This window comes from Chelonoidis abingdonii, chromosome 10 (assembly GCF_003597395.2).
Source record: "Chelonoidis abingdonii isolate Lonesome George chromosome 10, CheloAbing_2.0, whole genome shotgun sequence".
NCBI lineage: Eukaryota > Metazoa > Chordata > Testudines > Testudinidae > Chelonoidis > Chelonoidis abingdonii.
In genome coordinates, this window is record NC_133778.1 from 28,059,562 (window position 1) to 28,081,471 (window position 21,910).

The following is a 21,910-nucleotide window of genomic DNA, read 5'->3' on the forward strand; positions in this document are numbered from 1 at the left end:
TTCCCCAGTGTAGCACAGTATAATGTAAAGGTCTACATCATGTGGTTTTTACACCTTCCCTGGAACCCAACATCCTATCAGGTCTAAAAAAAGTATGTTAAAAGTGGAGCACTTAAAAGTTAGGTAATGCCAGAATTAAGGTTCCTTGGACTGCTCATCCAGTCTAAGTGTCCTCCTTTTCCCTTGCTCCTTATCCCAGTCTCTTTGTCCAGCTAGTCCCCTTCAAGTCTACACTCCCCTGCCAGACTTGAGTCCCAGTCTCCACCTCCCAGGCTTCTTGTCCCAGTCAACTCCTAGCCCTCCACCACAATGCCTAGGTCTGGCACTGTCCCCTCCTCCACACTGCCTGGGTACCGTTGTGGGGTGGGAAGAGAGAGAGAGAGAAAGGGAGGATGTCATTGAAAGCACAGGTGAGACAGGCTCCCTATTCTCAGTTCTAGTGCCTGACCTTACCCCACCTTGGAGGAGTCATTATAGGAAAAAAGACAGCTTCATCCCTGTAGCCTGTGCTGGCATATGCTCCATTGCTCTGTGGGGATAGCAATTCTGTCATACTTAGGAGTTTTGAGGGGATGAAGCATATTCAAAATGTCTGCTCAGCACAAGTAACTGTGACACTCAAGCATGTTCAGTGAGGATAGAATCTTTGGAGATTTTAGCTGCTAAAATATCTAGCAACTCTCTACTGAGCATGTACAAACTGTGACTTTTCAGAGGCTTGTAATTTGACCAAATCAGGGCAGATGTTCATAGGGACAGCAAAAGGCACATCTTTGACATAAACATCAACTTCCTGCCAAATTTCAAGTCCCTGAACCAAAGTATGGGCGTGCACGAGTTTTCAAAAAATAAATAAATAAAGAATGAATTTTTTTATTACATTGAAAAACAATGTATTTTCCCCTAGCCTTATTCTAAGAAATGACTGAAGTGTTTTGGCTGAAATTGCAAAAAAAAAAAAAAAAAAAAAGCTCAGCCTGAGGTAGATACCTGCCATGGAAATTAAATTTCATCCCAAACTATTAGTTTGGCAGTTATAAAAATTGAAAAGAGTCTTATAATGGGAAATGTTAGGCAACCTTAATAGATGGGGGCTACCAGTCACACCTCTACAAAAACCATCTACTGAAATAGACATTTTCTGTGTGTCCATTGTGAACATATTATAACAATACTTCACTTTTTACTTCAATAATAAATATGGTACCTAATTTGCATGATGAAATCGACAACTGTAACCATTTACATAGCACATTACACTTTAAACGAATGTTTATTAATTCTTACAATAGCCCTGTTATGTAGGTAGAAATCCTTCTCCCCATATCCATCATGCTTGGCAGGGAGCCACTTAAGCCATTCAATAGGAGACGCTGAGGACAAGGATGTGTCCTAAGTTTCCCCTCTCACTATTAGGTTCCACAGGCTTGATCTCACTACAGAGTTAGGCTGATGTAAGGTAGCTTACGTCAACCTAACTCTGTAAGTATCTACATTACAACATTGCTCCTGCTGATGTAAGTTGCTCACTACACTGACCTAATAACTCCACCTCTGTGGAGGCTGATGTAGTTAGAGCGATGCAGTGTCAGTGTAGACACTGGTTTTCTTATATCACCTGTTGGTGTGAGTCCTGTGTGGGGCTGACAGCTCAGGCTTTCGGCCCTGGGTCAGGCTGGGGGGACACTCTAGCTGTCAGTGCACCACACAGTTAAGTCAATGGAAGTACTCCTAGTGAGGACGTACACTGTTGACAGAGGGGGCGTAGCGTGGACTTGAACCACTGCAGTAATTACTGCCATGGCTGTTCATTGACCTAACTTAGGTCAACTTAATTTTGTAGTGTAGGCAAGGCCTAAGTCCAGGCTGCAGGGAGGTGCTTAGCTTCGCTTGGCTTGCAATCCACAGCTGGAAACCACCTGGAATCAGGCATCTTAGGCATCTATACAGCAAAGAAAAAACACACGGCTAGTTTGTGCTAGCCGACTTGGGCTTGCAGAGCTCGATATTATTTTATTATATATCCCCAGCAGGGCTGGCCTTACCATGAGGCGACCGCCTCAGGCTCTAGACTGGGGGGGAGGCATTAGGACCCAGATTGTAGAAAATTGTGTCTGCTGCTGGTGCATATGTATTCTCTGTGCTCTAGATGCACAGAGATGGTGGAGCGATGTGCTGGAGGAAGGAGGGCACAAGACATAACAGACAGGCAGGAGAAAAAGGTGAGAGGGAATAACAGAAAGCAGCAGGAGCTTCAGGGAGAGAGAGGAGGAGGAGCCTCTTATGTACCTCTCTAGCACCCCCAGGAGCCTGGACTGAGTAACACCAGCTTCTCAGGGAGCTTCCTGTTTCCTGCTGCTTCCCTGAACTCACTTGAGGAGAACAGGCAGTCAACTGAAGTACTAGGAGCCAGTTAGGACCTTAAGACGCTGATATCTTCCCTCACCCAGGCTCTGCTACCAACCTGCTTATTTGTCCCCTTCCATTGAGTGTTGAGAGCCACTATAGCTGGCACAGAACAGCAGTCATGAGTGAAAGAAGAAAACCCCCCTCCGGGGCAGCATTCAGAAAAAGAAAGCAAGCAAAGGAAGCTTTTCTTTCTAAGCAGGAAGGATCTCTCCTGAGATACATAGACACAGTGTGAGCCTTCTGGCCCCAGTGAGGATGTGAGTGGTGAGGAGATGCCTGATCTTCCAGTTAGTCAGAGTGCAGGTGACCTGGCAGCTACTGCAGCATCCATATCTCCATCTCAAATGGATGTAACTATTCACATTCCTGAAGAAAAGTGTAGATCAGAGAAGAGTGTGATGGAGGCACAAGTTTAGTTCCTTAAGTCTAGATGATCCAGAACTGTGGACCCACTTGAGCAGTAGCCTGAGGAACTTCCTTGTACTTCATGGGCCATAGCAAGTGAAAAACGTCATGTTCCCCAAAGACAATGAAAATAGAAGTTACCATCCAACACATTACTGGTGTGAAATCCCCACTGGTGACAAAGTGGAGAGGCCATGGCTTATGTACTCAAAAACCCAGAATGCTGCATACTATTTTTGTTACAAACTCTTCCAGTCTAATGTTCCAGCCACACTGGGTTCTACAGGAACAAAGCACTGGAAAAATCTGGCATGCCATGAGAAGGCAACAAATCACCAGAGAGCATTCCAGAGGTGGAAAGAGCTTGATATGAGACTAAGGTTAAAGGCCACCATAAATGATGAGCATCAAGAGAAGATTACATCAGAGTCTCTTTACTGGCAAAATGTTCTGAAAAGGCTCATTGCCATTGTAAGAATGCTTGCTACTCAAAACCAAGCACCGCGTGGCACTTCAGATCAGCTGTATGTGCCAAACAATGGAAACCTCCTTAAAATTGTGCAGTTGATGGCTGAGTTTGATGCTGTACTCGAGGAGCATCTCAGAAGAGTCACCACCCAAGAAATGTACACACACCACTACCTTGGAAAGACAATTCAAAATTAGATCATACAGTTACTGGCAACAAAAATCAAATTGAAGATTGTGGCAGATTTAAAGTCAGCAAGATATTACTCTGTTATTCTGGACTGCGCACCTGCCATATGAAACAAATGACTTTAATGGTACATTTTGTAACAACAATAGAACCTAATGAAAATTTCCCTGCAATGGTGACTGTCAGAGAGCATTTTCTAGAATTTATTGACATTGATGATACTACAGGAGCTAGTATTACTAATGTGCTTCTTAAAAAGCTAGAGATACAGGAATTGCGATAGCTGACACGAGAAGTCAAGGCTGTGATAATGGTGCCAACATGAGAGGAAAGAAAAGAGGAGTGCAGACACAGATCTGAAAGTTAAACCCTCAAGCTTTTTTTGTCCCATGCAGTTCTCATCCATTGAACTTGGTGGTGAGTGATACAGCATTAGCTTCTAGTGAGGCTGCTGATTTTTTTTAATGTAATTCAAAGCATCTATGTATTTTTCTCTGCATCAACTCATCGATGGCAAATTTTGAAGCAACATCTGGGAACATCCTCTCTGACACTGAAACCACTTAATGCCACACGATGGGAAAGTTGAGTGGAGGCGATAAAGCCTATCAAACACCAGTTTGGGAAGGTAGATGATGCCACAGTTGCCATTATGGCGGATAATGCTATGACAGGCACTGTTCACGGGAGAACAGTGGCAGAGGGAAAAAGAATCACCAGAAACATACATAAAAAAGTTCCTAACTGTCAGGGTGCTTGGACACTGGAATAAATTGCCTAGGGAGGTTGTGGAATCTCCATCTCTGGAGATATTTAAGAGTAGGTTAGACAAATGACTATCAGGGATGGTCTAGACAGTATTTGGTCCGGCCATGAGGGCAGGGGACTGTATTCGATGACCTCTCGAGGTCCCTTCCAGTCCTAGAGTCTATGAATCTATGAATCTATAACTTCAACTGTTTGAAATAAATGTTGTAGGCAAGAAACTCCAAGGTCTTGACGTTGATATATCTGGAGCAATGGAACAACTGGACCAATCAAAGTCATACTTACAGTCTTACCAGTCAGATGAGGGATTTCAAAATGTTCTAAGAGTGCACAGAAGTTTTCCCCACCCATTCAAGAACAGAAGAGTCACCAAAGAAGACATTTTGATTATGAGGCATTGGATAATCCCATAAGAGACCCCAAACAACAATTTAAAGTTGAATTATTTAACCAGGTGCTAGATTGTGCAATACAGTCAGTTGAAGAACATTTCATGCAGCTCAAGGAACACTGCAGTATATTTGGGATGTTGTATGATATTGCAAAACTCCTCACTATACCTGAAGACCACCTACACCAGCAATGCAGGGCACTAGAGACAGTGTTGATACATGATGACATGCGTGATATCGATGCGAGTGATCTAGATGATGAACTGAAAGCCCTTTCAAGATAATTTCAGCAGGATCAGCTCCAAAGGCTGTTCTGGAATATATGTGCACAAATAAGATGACCACCCTCTTTCCAAATGCTTTTGTTGCTCTGCTCATACTGGCCCAGACTGCGGACCTTCAGGAAGCAGTTAAAATCTTTGCAACCAAGAAGGCATGGAAAGCACCACTTTGATTAATCAAACAGATAAAAATGCCAGTTTTTATTATGCAGACAAGAAGTTATATTTGCTGTTAAGTGTTACTTAAAATTTTTGAATAAGGCATTTTAAGTTCTTAGTTCTCCTTTATTAGGGTAGGTAGCTGTCACGGAGTGTGAGGAAGTCAGGGCCCTGCACCCCTCTTCCTGAGATTCACCGTGACTCTCAGCCAGCCAGTAAAACAGAAGGTTTATTAGATGACAGGAGCACAGTCCCAAGCAGAGCGTGTAGGTACAACCATAAACCCTCAATCAACTCCTTCTGCGGGGTTCAGGGAGCTTAGACCCCAGCTTGGGGTTCCCTGTGTTGCACCGCCAAGCCCAAGACTGAAAACAAAAACTCCTCCAGCAGCTCTCTTCCTGTCCCCCCAGCTCCTCATCTCCTTTATTCACTTTCCCAGGCAGAAGGTGTCACTTCTCCTAACCCCACTCCTGGCTCAGGTAGCTTCCTTCAAGGCAAGTCCCCCATCCCCAATGCAAATCTCCTGCAACATTCGCAGGTCACATCCACTCTGCTTCCTGCTCCGTCACAGTAGCAGAGCAGTATTATGAGAGGAATAGAACAGGAAGAAGGCACAATTGAGACCTTTCAAAGTTTTGGCCCAAGCGAGGGGGTCTGGGGGCGTCATTTGAGCTCCTCGCCTCAGATGCCAAAATGTTGTGGGCTGGCCCTGATCCCCAGAGTCAATCCAATCCTTCATTTGATATGAAGAAAAGTTCAGAATGACAGTAGCTGGCAAGAGAAGGCTATATTTTAAGATTAATTTTAGCTTGAAAATTCTGTATGTAAAGATTGCCGTGAACAGCACCTTTAAAATTAATCCCGTGGTAAATGTGGTATGGAATTACAAGTAAAACCTTCAATGCTGCAGAAAAAAAAAAACTGACAAGGAAAATGTTTGCAATATTCTGAAGGAAATCAGTCAACTTACATGTGTTTAACATTAGGAATATTTCTCTTTCCTCAGTGTGGGCCTGTAGCTCCAGCAGATGATAATTATGAGTTACATGTGAATCAATGGATAGTTATAAAAGGCATATATTTAAAATATTAAATACTAAAGTCATTAAAAAATTTTTTTAAGTCTGAAGGCAATTAGTTTCTTTTCAGCTCGTTTCTACTTTCTAAGTTTAATTTTTGCTAATGGAATCCCATCCATTGATCCTTCTGTCGCATTATACGCAAACGTGTTAATTAGATTTGTACATCATTTCCTTTGTTTCTGGGCTAGTCAGTGGAAGGAATTATTCATAGATAAGCATTATTAGGATTCTGTTCCAAATCTCTCCTCCTTCCCATTCCTCCTTCAAGATGATACATGTTAATATAGGCAGACAGTGGTAAAGTAGGATCAGATAGTGCTCCTATTGAAGTTAATGAACATGATTCTCCACTGTCTTTAAGAACTGTGCAAAGTGGATATAAAATACTACTATTGTGGGTGTAAATCACTGCAATTTAATAGCATTTAAAACCCATTTTTCCACCTTTGTATATTCAGGGGAGGCTCTAGACATGTCGCCGCCCCAAGCAAGACAGCATGCCGCGGGGGGGCGCTCTGCCAGTCGCCGTTTCCGCGGCTCCGGTCGACCTCCCGCAGGCGTACCTGGGGAGGGTCTGCTGGTCCCATGGCTTTGGTGGAGCTGTGGGACCAGCAGACCTTGCGCAGGCACGCCTGTGGGAGGTCAACCAGAGCCGCGGGACCAGCGGACCCTCCGTAAGCATGCAGCCGAAGGCACCCTGCCTGCCGCCCTCCCGGCGACCGGCAGAGCGCCCCCCATGGCATGCCACCCCAAGCACGTGCTTGGCGTGCTGCAGCCTGGAGCCGCCCCTCTGTATATTACTGCACAAAGTACAAGGCAATGGAGAATAAAGCTTAACAAGATTTTTAATCATTAGATTTTGTATGCTTTCCTATACCGTTGGCCAAGAAGAGATGGTACAGGAGCTACTAGAGTGTCTTTATGCCACCTAAAGATTCCTCCAGCATTGAGGAATCTTCCAATACCGGCCTACACTGGCTTTAAGGCATTTTTGTGCTGAGCAAGCAGCACTAAGATATTGGAGAATTGGGCCCTACATATTTGCAACCATTTTACTTTCAGCAATGAATGAATGAATGAATAAGTAAATAAATTTCTCTCAATAAAATAATGTCCAAGCAAGTTGATCCAAACCTGTAGCTGTTATTAAAACTAACAATGAAGAGCCAAGTGTGTTCAGATTATGCTGAAAGCAGTACACGTAAATAGCTTACAACTACACATTACTATGGGCAGAGACACAGACATTAGTCTTCTTTTTTGCCGGCCAAGCCAAAAAAATCCAAGAGACTAAAAAAGCTTGTCTACATAGCTTTCATATAATTTTATTATATAGTATTTGTACTAGTGTACAGGGCTGCCTGGGCAGGGGGGGTTGGCAAGTGGGGCAATTTGCCCCAGGCCCTGGGCCCTGCAAGGGCCTCCATGGGAGCTTTTCCGGGATCCCTGAAGTAGGGTCCTTCACTCACTCTGAGGGCCCCGGAAAACTCTCGCGGGGCCCAGGCCCCCTGAGCTTCTTCCGCTCCAGGTCTTTGGCGGCAATTCGGCGGCGGGGACCCCCGCTGCCGAAGACCCCAGGCCCCCTGAACCTCTAGGCGGCCCTTGTAGTGTAAGCTTGGGAGCTCCAGTAATGGACCAGGACTCCATTGTTCTACAAACAGCAAACAAAAGACAGTCCCTGCCCCAAAGAGTTTACAATCCAAGACTAAAACAAGAGACAACAGATAGATTCAGACAGACTGATGTGGAAGTATTAAAAAACAATGAGACTATACTGGTCAGCATGACAGGCAATGTTCTCAGCATACTAGCAGCCTAACCATTGTCAAGTTATTTGTCAGGATCATGGAAAATAAGAATTTTTAGGAGGGTTTTGAAGGAGGATTTAACTATATTGGTTTAGAAAACAATATAGTTTGAGCAGCATAACCCCTTAGTCTGGATGAAGCTATGCCGTGTAGAAGTTCCTTATTGGTATAATTTATTTCTATAAATATGCAGAAATAAACTACACTAATAAAGTAACCTTTATTCCAGTATAATCACGTCCACACTAGGGGTTCGGTTCTGCTTTAACTCTATTAGTTTCTAGATAGCACTTTTTTTTTGTATTACTCTTTTAAGAACAAAAACTATAGTAAGTGGACCCGCCGCCAAAGATCCGGACGTGCCGTCCATTTTCATTGTCTGCCCCAAGCACCCGCTTCCTGCACTGGTGCCTGGAGCAGGCCCTGGTTTAGACGGTGAGCCTGCTGTAGCATTTCTCACTGCTAAAGTTGAGTGGGAGGCTGGGGTGAGGGAAGTGGAATCCTCTTAGCAAGGGAAGACATCAGGGCAAGCACCACCCGCCCCACACGTACATGCACTCATACACACAAAGCTATTGCTGTAGACTGCACACACATCAGCCCAATCTGTTCTCCTAGGGCCTGATCCTTCAAAGTGCTGAACGTTCACCTCCTACTGAAACCAACTTCAGGAGCTGCTCAGCACCTTGCAGGATCCAGCCTCTGGCCAAATCTCTTGGGAAAGGTCACTTGCCTGCTGCTCAAGAGGGAAGATGTGCTATGGAAGGTACTGCTTATCTTAATATATAGATGAGATACAGATGGTGGAGAAGGTGATAAGGGAGATGCTACTACCCTTACCCCCTACGGTGATGTGGGAGAAAGTTTGATGAGGATGACATCTAATCCAGGGAATAATGGAGAGATTAGTACAATGGGGGGTATTGCTGCCTGTAACACCAGGGTGGTGGGAGGGAGCATGTGCAGTGATGGATGTTACTGGCTGAGATCCTTGCTGCTGGGCCTCCATCCCAGCAGAATCATAATAGCAGCTGCAGCCGTTGCAGAGTGCAGCCACCCCCTCATTTCCCCATGCTTCCTCGGAGGCCCTACAATGGAAACAGCTTCACTAAAAACAGTTTAATAATGTCTTTGCTTCCATCCTTCCCCGCTAACAGGATGCAGATTACATTTGGAAAAACACACTTATTTCTTTCTCACACATTCTTGCTGCAGGCCAGAAGTCACTGCTCCCTCATTGGTGCAGGCCAGACCTCAAAACAGAGTAAAGGAACTATAACTTCAAAATGTAAGTGAATTTAACATCTGTGAAAGGTGTTAGACTAAAAGCTCTAGAGCCTGCAGTTCTCCAGTCACAGGATTACTAAAGTACAGGCAAAGGCTTCCCCCTACTGTACTAGGCCACGTCTAGACTACGCATTAAAATCGATTGCTTGGGGATCGATATATCGCGTCTAATCTAGACGGGATATATCGATCCCTGAGCGTGCTTATATCGATTCCGGAACTCCACCAACCCCAACGGAGTTCCGGAATCGACATGGCAAGCCGCGGACATCGATCCCACGCGGTGAGGACGGGTGAGTAAATCGATTTTAGATATTCGACTTCAGCTACGTTATTCACGTAGCTGAAATTGCGTATCTAAAATCGATTTTACCCCGTAGTGTAGACCAGCCCCTAGTCTCCCAATGTCTCTTAACTCTTCCCTGGATGAGGGTCACTTTTAGGGAATGTAACAGTAGTTCAGTTTCCACAGTCCACTGTGGACCTGCTAAGTGGGAGATTTGCCATTGACTTCAGTGGAGCAGACTTGGGCCTTTAGTCCTTGGCCTCTCTGTTGAGGGTAACAAGTAGGGTTGCCAGGTGTCCTGTTTTCGACCAGAACGCCCAGTCGTAAAGGGATCCTGGTGGCTCCAGTCAGCACCACTAGTAATATACAGGTGTAGGTTATATATATGTGATATACAAGTGTAAGTTATTAATCTCTAGTATGTAGGTGACATACCAGGAATCCAGCTGCTGCTGGAGTCTTCCTGCTAAATCCCAGGAGTGACATTTAGCTGCTGGAACTGTATTCTTCTTTGCAGAACATTCACTCATGAGTCCTCCCACAACTGCATTATATTTTCTCCCAAACATTGAGAACCCTGACCAGATTCTCAGAACCCTCATCTCAGTGGGATAAATACAACTTGCCCTTCCTTCTGGTTGCCATGGCTTTCCCCCTCACCAAATATCCACCCACTTTAAATACCTGACCTGGCTACTAGGGATATTCTGACTCCTCAGCAGTCCTTTTTCTCAGTTGCTAAGGTTCTCCCACACCCCTTCCACTGACAGTATCACCTGGCCCATAAATTCAGAGGTGAAAGGGTTACAGTACAACTTATTCCTTCTTGTACAACTTCATCCTCCCCATTGTATTTTTTCCTGTTTCTGCTTGTAGGAGTCAGTGGACTTGGCTCTGTAAGGTGTTATCTCTCTGACATTCCTCTCTGCAAAGTGTTTTTGGAGGAAGACTACTGGAACAATGATATGTGTTTAGAGATGGGCTGACGCCAGTGTTGGTATAACATTTTTTTTTGAGACAATGTAAGAATCTCACAAAGACCAGCTTCTTCTATCACTCTGCCCTCACAGAAGGCTTTCCCTGCACACACACACCTGTCCCCTTGACAGTGTTGCTGTTTCCACCTTCCTATGTAAACAAGAAAAACATACTACATACTTTCTGCTCCAAGTCCCAGCACTTTGGACATGGAATGCAATGGAAACCATGGGTAAGAAAATGCCTTGTGGAACCTCACTGCTTGCATAGCCTACCATCCACTCTGGTTCAAGGTACAAAATTCATATGTGGAGCTATGAGCAGAGCATGGGATTGGGAGATGAGAGACCAGGGGCCCCAAAGTGCCACCATTTACACTAGTATTAATCTCAAGTAACTGTACTGAAGCCAATCAGGTCACACTGGTGTAAAAAATCAGTGTAAGTTACAAAAGAGTCGGACCCTGGGCTTCTATTCCTGGATCTAACACAGATATCCGGTGTGACCTTGCATTGAACACAATCCTCCCCTTTGCTTTAATAATGGGCTTCCAAAGGCTCCCAAAAGTCCTCTCCAGCACGTTTCTATAATTTTGAACCAGTCTTTGAGTCTATATTTCCTCAGCTGTACAATAGGAATAACAACAGATAGGTAAATACTATCTCAAAGAGATATTGTAAGGCTAAATACACATCTATAAACTGTAGAGACTCTCAGATGGAAGGTGCCATATAAGTGCAAAATATTACCTGGATATCAAACTCCCCATAATTCAGGTATGTTTCAATTTGAGCTTTACGTTCCGTCAATTTACAGAGAAGTCATTTTTAAAGCATGGATGGAGACCTGGGTTCAGATCTTGAACACCTCCACACTTTGGGGGCATCCAGTTATGGTGTTTTGGTTTGGGCCTATTCCTAATTGTATTGTATTGAGAGAGAGAATATTGATGTCTTATACAATCAAAATAGACTAACAGGCTTCATTTTTGATAATAAGATAATTTATGGCCAAATCTAGACCCTGATATCTTGCAAATGATTCCATGTGGGTAGTCCCCTGGATGCCTGCAAAGTGAAAATGGGGCTCCATATTGGTGCAGTGGTCTGTCTTTCCATAACAAGCTGCAGGAGTGCGGGCCTAGTTTAACAGCCTGTATTACAAAAATTTACTTCCTCCTCTTTTATGTCAAGTTTTAGTCTGGATCAATTTTTTTACAATTGAATTTAAAACATTTGGAGAAAGAAATTGCAACAGAAATGCTATTACAGATGGTGCCACTACAAGTAGGGGCTGACAGTTTCAGAAACAAAAAGCAAGTCTGCCATCTGGAGTCTTTCGGTGTTTCTGAGATGGATTTTTATACTGGAAGACAAATCTTACTGTAAGGTATTAACATGAAGTTAGATCAAGACAACAAGTTTAGCAATATGCCACACCAAGGAATGCTGATATGTCCCCACTTCATGAACTGCAGTTTCACCTATCCCGCAATCTCTCTCACACACTTTTTCACTCTAATACTAATATTCTCAAGTGTGAACACAACGTTGGTATATATCCTTCATGCTTATATGTTGGAGAACAGCACTGAGAAGACTTCAGATTACTAAATTATTTTTACTATATTATTGTAACAAATACATAGACACTTGAAGCACAAACCCATATTATTTGAGTTAAAGTAGAATCTTTGTTAGCTGTTGGCAGGGTAGGGCCCATGAACCCAGTTATAAAGTTTTGATTCCATCCTATAGCGAGCAAAGGTATAAATCACCCCTAAAGTTTTCCTTAAACTTTAATTGCATTTTCTATTTTAAGATGAGTGGTGGCACTCCAGGGATAAATCCAGTCCTGCAGTAATCTCCATATGGGTGATCAATGGGAACCTGCAGGACAGCAGGGATCCACCTACATGAACCTCATTGCAGGATCATCACCCAAGTTCCTAATCTCACCAAAGATATAACCATGTTTGAAAATCATTCTAAATCTATGTTCAGATAGACTCCCATCCCCAAACCTGTTAGAACATTTGCAGCTGGCTTTTCTAGACAGGGCAATATGTTCAAAACCACCTAAAATACCCTGTACTTACTATTAGCCTCTACCATGTCTCGCACACGATTTGGGGAAACTGGTGCAGTCCTATTAACACTCAAAGCCAGTTCGGAGGGATCCCCATTTGAATTGTGTTTTGAGATAATGTTCAAACACAGTAAAGCTGAATGAAAGGAATAAACACACTTTTGCTTTTGACTTCATGCTAAGAACTGCATCATGCTAAAAAGCTGTACATAAGAAGCCATTTGCAAAGCACAAGTTTTATAGTTCCTACAAAACCAAGGCATAATGCTGCATACTCTCAAGCACCATCTTCTGTTAACTATTTACATAGTAGTAGTAGCATTCATTATTTGTATGACTGCTGCAGTCTGTCATAGAGCAGGACCACATTAGGCTAGATTCTATACAAACACAGAACAAAAAAGATGGTCCCAAGCTCAAAAAGCTTACAATCTAAGCAGAAGACAAGACAAACTCTATACCTCTTTTAGAGACTAATCCTGTGACAGTGAGGATGGGGTTATGTTTATGTCTTTGTAAATGCAAACTCCAATGCATTCAAACTCCTCCAGGACTTCCGCTTGGACACTGATGACAATAGTATAGCTAGGTAGCTAAAACTTCTTCAGTTAAGTTTATTTTTAGTGACAGTGAGCCTGTATACCAACACTTAGCTAGCATTCCTCATGTGCTCAAATTGAATTGCAACCAATTTGAAGGGCTTCTTCAAGACTTCTCTACTGAGGTGGGAGATATGCCAAGCTCTATGCAGTCCTGTCTGCCGTTAGGGAAACTGGGCTATCTGCTTTTTCCCCATAATGTTCTCACAAGAGAGCAGATCTACCTACTATTCCCCAGCTATTCAATATCAGCAGGAATCAAGACTTATTAATGTTGCTCAGTGAGGAACCCCCTGACCTCACCCTTAAGCCTGTTCTTAACAAGCCCCGGATGGTGTGGCTGATGTGGTTAGGTCCTATGATGGTGTCCCTTGAATAAATATATGGACAGAGTTGGCACTGGGGTTTGTTGCAGGGTTTGGTTCCTGGGTTAGTGTTTTTGTTGGGTGGTGTGTAGCTGCTGCTGAGTATTTGCTTCAGGTTGGGGGGCTGTCTGCGAGGATTGGCCTGTCTCCCAAGAACCATCATAGGACTTAATCACATCAGCCACACCATTAGGGGCTCGTTCATCTGCACATCTACCAATGTGATATATGCCATCATGTGCCAGCAATGCTCCTCTGCTATGTACATTGACCAAACCGGACAGTCTCTATGCAAAAGAATAAATGGACACAAATCTGACATCAGGAATCATAACATGCAAAAAACAGTAGGAGAACACTTCAGTTTTCCTGGACACTCAATAACAGACTTAAAAGTGGCCATTTTTCAACAAAAAAAATTGAAAAACAGACTCCAAGAAACTGCAAAATTGGAATTATTTTGCAAACTGGACACCATCAAATTAGGCCTGAATAAAGACTAGGAGTGGATGGGTCACTACAAAAAATAATTCTCCCCTCCTGATTCTCACACCTTCTTGTCAACTGTTCGAAATGGGCCACCTTGTTTACATTGGCACTACAAAAGTGATTTCCCATGCTTTTTGTCAGCTGTTGACAATAGCCCCCTTCCACCTTAATTGAATTGGTTTGTTACCACCGACCCCCCAACTTGGTAAGGCAATTCCCATCTTTCCATAGGCTGTGTATTTATACATCCTTACTGTATGTTCCACTCTAAGGTGCCACAAGATCTCCTCATTGTTTTTGCTGATATAGACTAATACGGTCACCACTCTAAAACCTATCACCTGCAGAATGGGTTGTGTGATAGGAGATATTGATCCGTATACTCTGGCAGAGAGGGGAAAAAGAAGGGAAGTGGATGGGAAACAGAGGGTTAAAAGAGGAATTTGGTCCTTTTAAATTGGATGCCTATGCTAGTTCAGGGTGAGGTTTAGAATATATTTCAAAACTTAATGGGGAGGACTGCAGCAGGAAATGGGACATATTGGAAGATCAGAGTATGTGTGTGTGGGGGTCAGCGGGGCTGGGTGGAAGAACGTGCACAGGAGCAGCCTAGAGTGCGTTCGTGGGATATGTGAGAAAGTAGTGCTAGATGTGGGTGAGCAGTGCAGATGAAGCACCAGCACTAGGTATGGCTGGGAAGTTAGGTGGGGTATCTCTGTGGGAGCAGCACTAGCTCTGAGAACTGGTGTGTGTGTGGGGGTAAATAACACCGGGTCTGGGTGCAGGGGTAACAGGGCTGGGTGTTGCTGGAGTATGTGGGTAGGGGTAGATCTGAGTGTTGAGGGACCTGGAGGTGAGTATGGTTGGGTGTTGGAAGAAGCAGGGTTGGGCATGATACTGGTAGGAGCAGGGCTGGATCAGGGTGCTGGGGCAGCAGGGCTCAGTTGGGGTGGAGTGTTGGGGAAGCAGGGCTGGGTCGGGGTGTTGGGGGGAGCAGGGCAGAGAGTAGGGCTGGGTCAGGGTGCTGGAGGTCACTGGGCTCGGTGTGGCTGAGTCAGGGTGCTGGGGGGAGCAGGGCTGGGTCAGGGTGCTGGGGGGAGCCAGGCTTGGTGTGGCTAGCTCGGGGTGTTGGGGGGGAAGCAAGTTTGGGTCAGGGTGCTGGGGGGAGCCGGGCTCGGTGTGGCTAGGTCGGGGTGCTGGGGGGAGCCGGGCTCGGTGTGGCTGGGTCGGGGAGCTGGGGGGAGCAGGGCTGGGTCGGAGTGCTAGGGGGAACCGGGTTCGGTGTGGCTGGGTCGGGGTGCTGGGGGGAGCCGGGGTCGGTGTGGCTGGGTCAGGGTGCTGGGGTGAGCAGGGGTCGGTGTGGCTGGGTTGGGGTGTTGGCGGGGGGAAGCAGGTTTGGGTCAGGGTGCTGCAGGGAGCTGGGCTCGGTGTGGCTAGATCAGGGTGCTGAGGGGAGCCGGGCTGGGTCGGGGTGCTGGGGGGAGCAGGAGTGGGTTGGGATGTGGGGCGAGCAGGGCAGGGTCAGGTTGCTGGGGGGAGCAAGGCAGGGTAGGGATGCAGCGGGGAGCCGGGCTCGGTTGGGGTACTAGGGGGAGCAGGGCTCGGTGTGGCTGGGTCGGGGTGCTGGGGGGGAGCAGGGCTCGGTGTGGCTAGATCGGGGTGCGGGGGGAGCAGGGCTGGGTCGGGGTGCAGGGGGAAGCCAGGCTGGCTGTGGCTAGGTCAGGGTGCTGGGGGGAGCCGGGCTCGGTGTGGCTGGGTCGGGGTGCAAGGGGGAGCCGGGCTGGGTCGGGGTACTGGGGGGAGCAGAGCTCGGTGTGGCTAGATCGGGGTGCGGGGGGAGCCGGGCTGGGTCAGGGTGCTGGGGAGAGCCGGGCTGACGCCTGGCTGCGGGAGCATGTGGCTAATCAGCGCAGAGCGCGAGGAGCAGCGGATGCGGGGGGGAACCCCTGCGACTCCCCCTCCGAGTCTCTGGGAGCCGTAGGCCAGGCAGGGCCGCGCCGGTTCGTATCCTGGCGACGGGTGAAGCTCATACGACTAGCCAGCAACCCCACCAACCATAGAGAAGCGAGCCGGGCTCTGAGATTACGTCACTTCCGCTTTCTACGACCTCCGCTGAGTGTGGTTATTGCTTGTTTCGGTCTGTGCCGAGGTGGCGTGGCTCGGTGACGCACATTGGCTGCGCCGTACTGGCCGGTGTGGTGGTCGCGGTTTCTCGTTGCCTACGAGGATGGGTCCGCCAATGGGGCTGGCGGTGAGGCAACTCCCCAGGTAACGCGAGCGGGAAAATGGCAGGGAGGGGCGCGGGAGCGATCAAAATGAATAGTTTGCTGTCAGACTGGATGGATTCCCTGGGTCTACTACTCTTCAGTATTTTCACTTAATGATTTGGGTTACAGAGTGGAGCTAGTACTTTTGACATTTGTAGATATTACGGTCTTGAGAGGGGTTGTAAGCACTTTGTACGACAGCATTAGCATGTAAAATCTTGATAATTGGAAAACTGGTCTGATCAGCAAGATCAAATTCAATAGAGGCAAGCGCGGAGTATTTTGTTTAAGAAGAGGGAAAAAATCAAATACACAGATACAAAATGGTACTGCAAAAGAGGACTTGGAGATTATAACAGATCATAAATTGAAGGAGAGTCAGCAATTTGATGCTGTACCTAAATAGGTAAATGTCATTCTGGGAAGTATTAACAGGTTATCGCATGCAACACATGGGAGGTAGTTGTATTGTATAGCTCTACTTGGCACTGATGAGGCTTCAAGGTGGAGTATTCTGTCCATTTTGGGGCACTGAACTTTAAGAAAGATGTGGGTGAATTGTAGAGAGCGTGCAGTGGAAAGCATCAAACAAATGTTTTGGAAAACATGTGCTATGAGGAAAGGTTGAAAGAATTGGGCATGTTTAATCTAGAGAAGAGGGGAAAAAACACTGAAGGGGAAAGTAAGTCTTCAAACATGAAAAAGGTTGCTATAAAGAGGACATTGATCAATTGTTCTCCATGTCCACTGAGCATAGGACAGGTAGTAATTGGCTTAGTTTGCAACAAGGGAGACTTATGTTAGGTTTTTCCTAATATCCAACAAACTTACTTTAAGTATAGTTAAGCACTGGAACAGGCTGGTTCGGGAGGATGAGGAATCCTCGTCCAAAGAAGTAAAACCCCTGTCAGGGATGGTCTAGGTATACTTAATCCTTCCTCGATATTGACAGATGGACTAGATGGCCTCCTAAGGTCACTTTTAGTCCTACCTATCTATGATTAAAATGATCCTGGGGTGGGAGCAGCAACCTGCAGCATTTAACTTTTAAAAACTCAACCTGCATTTTGGGACCACTTGCCAATTATTCATGGCAGAATATAATACTCATAAAATAGACAAAAATAAAATACAGTTTTTGAAGTGGAGATCTGATAAAAGTGAAAAATCTCTATCTATGGGGCTGTTTCTCACCTGAGGCTGTTATCCATTAGGTTGAGCACTTCTGAAAGCAACCTGGGAACAAATTCTAGGGGATTGCACTTTCTGCTACTTCAGGTACTCCTATAATTCTCAGAGTATTGTGGTGAGACCTTCCATTGGTCTGCCACTTTAAATTTAAGAGAAGGTAAGTCTGTTTGGCTTTTCTGCACCTGGGTAGAGACCCCTTGTACTTGATCTTCTAGAGTTGATATTCTTGCTTCTCTTTCATTCACCTATTCTGTCAGCGCTTGCAGAGAGTTAATTGAGAGAAGACAGGAGATATCAAGGCCACAGTACAAGTGTGTTTGCAGCAACTTTCTCCAGCAGGGCCAACACAGACACAGTGCCCTCATTAGCCATCTTGTCCAAGTGGCTAGAGTCTGTGTTCTCTTTGTCTTTTAGCTACTTGTGGAGCCCACAGTAGACAGATATGTCTGTTGATTGTCCAGATATTTAGGGGTACCTTTTACTGAGACTGGTTTTGGTCAGGGGCTCTGTACTACAGATGGAAATAGATATTAGTGGATGGATGTAGAGCTCAAGGGATCTGTTCCTCCAGGCCATGTAGCACCTCCTGGAGCTCATTCATGTTAGGTTTTGCAAACTCCCACTTGTTGCAAAATGTAATTCAGGCCTAAAAAGTAGTTGGCACCTACTTTTAAATATATTCTGTTAATGAACTTCAGTATGGAAATGCTAACAATAGGATAATATTGGGAATGAAATGAGGAAAATGGTATAAACTAGGGCACTGATAAGATGGTTAGTTGCACACTGGCAAGTCATGTTCAAAGTTATATAAGACATCTTTTATAGTCAAACTGCCATAGTCTCTTGGTAAACTGAAAAAAATCTGGTATCTTAAAACTCTGGCAGGTGTCATTTGGTCTGCTCCCAAGAATGGGGCAGGATAGAAAAGAGGAAGCAACTATGCAATATTCTCAAAACAAAACAGTTTATAGATCCAACAAAATGACTATATGCAAAAATCTGCTCTCAGATACATTGATGTAAATTGTGCACAACTCATTAGATTTTAGTTATTCTCAATGCACAGCAGAGAAGCTAGAGCAGATTGTCCCCAAATAACTAATTTATATAATTGTCTCTAGAGGTTATGATAGGGGCAACTGAAAAAAATTGTAGTAATGCAAGGGCTAGAAATTGTGCCTGATGCACTTAAACATGCACTGGTATTTTTGGAATATGCCTACTAAATATTGGACATTGAGCCAAGCTGCTGATTATAGCCAGGACTTCTTTCTGTATATGTGCAAACTTCCTTTGAAACTTCTAGGTACTTCAGAAATGATAGTGATTTGTAGGTGTTGACACATGCTATTTGTTTGTTCTTTTTCCCTGTTCCTTTAAAACCAACAACTATTTATTAATGCTAGAAACATGTTTTAGTATGTGTAAGAAAACATGTTATAAACCCATTTTAGTGATTAACAAGTCTGTTGTTTATGACTTTAAAGGGTGATTGCTTTTACCTTATTCATACTAAACATAAGTTAGAACAGAGATTGGCAGCCTTGGCACATGGCCCTTCAGAGAAATCCGCTCGTGGGCTAGGACAGTTTGTTTACCTGCAACATCTGCGGGTTCGGCTGATTGCAGCTCCCACTGGCTGTGGTTGGTCTTTCCAGGCCAATGGGGGCTGCAAGAAGCAGCAGCCAGCACATCCCTTGGCCCATGCGGCTGCTCACAGCCCCCATTGGCCTGGAACGGGGGACCATGGCCAATGGGAGCTGTGATCAGCCGAACCTGCAAATGCTGCAGGTAAACAAATAGTCCTGGCCTGCTAGTGAATTTTCTTGATAGGCTGCATGCCAAAGGTTGCTGATCTCTGATTTAGAAGTTGAATTGTGTAAAGTTGTATATGTTAAGAAAACCTGCCACTGACTTGACATTTACAGCTAGAAACTTCTATCAAAGCTTAGTGGAACTCACTCAGAGCATTTAATTTTTGAAATGCTTTAGCTACCATTGAACTTGGCTTTCTTGTTTCAGATTGAAGCTGTTCAACAGATTACAAATAATACTACAGCACTTGGTAAGTATAGGGTTCTATCTGGTAGCGTTAGAAACCGATTTGTAACTTATACCCTTGTGTGATAGAGAATAAGTGTATACACTTATTTAGTTTATCCAGTCATTGCAGTATTATACTGTAAATTCAGCTTTTTCGTGTTTAGGTCCAATGTTGCCAGTTCCACTTCAGTTGGCGTTTACTACAAATTCCTCTTGCAATATGAATTTATGCTTATTAAATAATACAGTTTTATTATTTTTTGGCACCTCACGTATTTTTAGTGATTGTTCTGTTTGTCTCAGTACACCTCTACCCTGATATAACATGACCCGATATAACAAGAATTTGGATATAACACGGTAAAGCAGTGCTTGGGGGGGTGGGGTGGGGAGCACGGCTGCGCACTCCAGCGGATCAAAGCAAGTTCGATATAACGTGGTTTCACCTATAATGCGATAAGATTTTTTTTGTCTCCCGAGGACAGGATTATATCAGGGTAGAGGTGTAGTTTTAAACTGGATGTTTTCCAGTGTGCTAAAATTTTCTTCTGTATATTTTAGTTTGCTTACTCTACATTTTAGTTGAGTTATAAATTGAGATTGCTTATGAAAATTAATTTTCATAGCTTTTGTATAATATTGCCAAACAGGATCACAGACGAGGCCACTTGTCATGATCCGATGTGTACTGTGTTAGATGGTGAGTAGGAGAATAGAGGATTGTCTTGTACATCTAACTTATAACTGATGCAAGTGTTTTCAGTGAAACAATATCACAACCATATGTCCTAAATAAAGACATTGAGGAACATAATGTATTTCAGAACGTACAACACAAAAGCTGTTTTATTTCCAAATATTCAAATTAACAAGCTTGAAGGTAGTATAATATACTTAGTATGGCTTTAGGAGCAACATTAAAGAGTAGCTGAAATAAATCAGTCTTTAAATAATTGAAGAGATGCTTTGGAAAAAGGTCAGTCTAGAATTCTGTCAAAATAATTACAATGACTAACCACAGTTAAAGGGAGTTTTGAGAATGTTTATGGAATTCTACTCTATACTGTATGGTTACTCAACATGAAAGACATTGTTTTACTTGGTCTCCCTATTTTTGCATGTACAGAATATGTCCAAACACACAGATTCTACAGCTGAAGTGTTATTGGAAAAGAGAGGATGTGCTGGAGTAATAACTTTGAATAGACCAAAGGCTCTAAATGCATTCAATCTTTCTATGATTCGACAGATTTATCCACAGTTAAAGGTTAGTGGCTTTATTTTAACTCAGCTTAAATTCATACATCTACTAGCAGTTTTAAATGTAAAGTGGCCACTTTTTTGTTCTTTCAAATCAATCTGTAACTTCTTGTATTGCGTCACTGACCCAATCATTAAGACCCTACTTCAACAAGGTACTTAAACTTGCACCTAACTAGATGTTTGAGTAGTTCCATTGAGTTCAGTGAAACTACTCACAGTTTTAAAGTAAGGCACGTACTTAAATACCATCCTGACCTATGGATTAGATCAAAGAATCTACATTTGCATGGTAGTTTGGTTCCCCAACTAACTGTCTACATTTTAGTGACATGCTGAATCATGTTGCGTATGTGGTGATATGGATTCCTTTTTCCAAAAGTTATGTGAGCAGGACTTGGGGTATGGGGTGGGGAGTACTTGAACTAGTCCAAATTGACTGTCTTAATGTAGAAATCATACCACTTTACTGGTATAGTTAAAGTGGTATGATTTCTACATTAAGACGGTCAGAATTTGGAATACTGGTATAGTTAAAGTGGTACAATCCCCTTCTTTAGTGCTGATGCAGTTATATTGGCATACATGTTTATATTGGTATAGCTTATTGCCATATGGAAAAAGGATTAAGATAGATAGATAATGCACTTTATAACCGCATCAACACTGGGGAGGCTGTATGACTAATTATTTCAGTTAAAAACAAAAACGTGCTCCACTGATGTAGTTATACTGGTACAAAACTCTGTGTGTAGACCAGGCCTTAGTCAATTCATTTGGCTGAAATCCATCAGTCATGTACTTCCTGCCCAGTCTGTTTGGTCCTTTAACACCCTGGTCCTCCTACTGGCTGAACTTTGAGCCCTAGTTAATACCATCTGAATCATAGAGTCTTCTGCTGTGGAAGTGGGATAGCACTGGTAGGAGCTCCTCGCAGGCCGACTGCTCTAGGGTGTGGCAACCCCTACCAAGAAAGAGGACAATAGTCCTCACAGAGCACATACTTCTAATAGCAGCAAGTGCTTCCCAGCTGCTTCCCCAGTTTCTCTTCTGATGGTATTAACACTGGAGTTGTCTGTTTGCAGATTCAGG

General features: G+C 44.2%; 1 protein-coding gene across 2 annotated transcripts in view; it reads left to right on the forward strand.

The window, feature by feature from the left end:
* Window positions 1-16,103: 16,103 nt before the first annotated feature.
* Window positions 16,104-21,910, forward strand: part of HIBCH (3-hydroxyisobutyryl-CoA hydrolase) — a 315,629-nt gene continuing 309,822 nt past the window's right edge. For both annotated transcript variants that reach the window (XR_012656634.1, XM_032763309.2), the window contains exons 1-3: window positions 16,104-16,322; window positions 19,538-19,580; window positions 20,685-20,825. Coding sequence is in view for 1 of the 2 variants with exons in the window: in XM_032763309.2 (XP_032619200.1) it covers window positions 16,282-16,322; window positions 19,538-19,580; window positions 20,685-20,825 (225 nt within the window). In the remaining variant the exon portion in view is untranslated. The remainder of the gene's footprint in view (window positions 16,323-19,537; window positions 19,581-20,684; window positions 20,826-21,910) is intronic.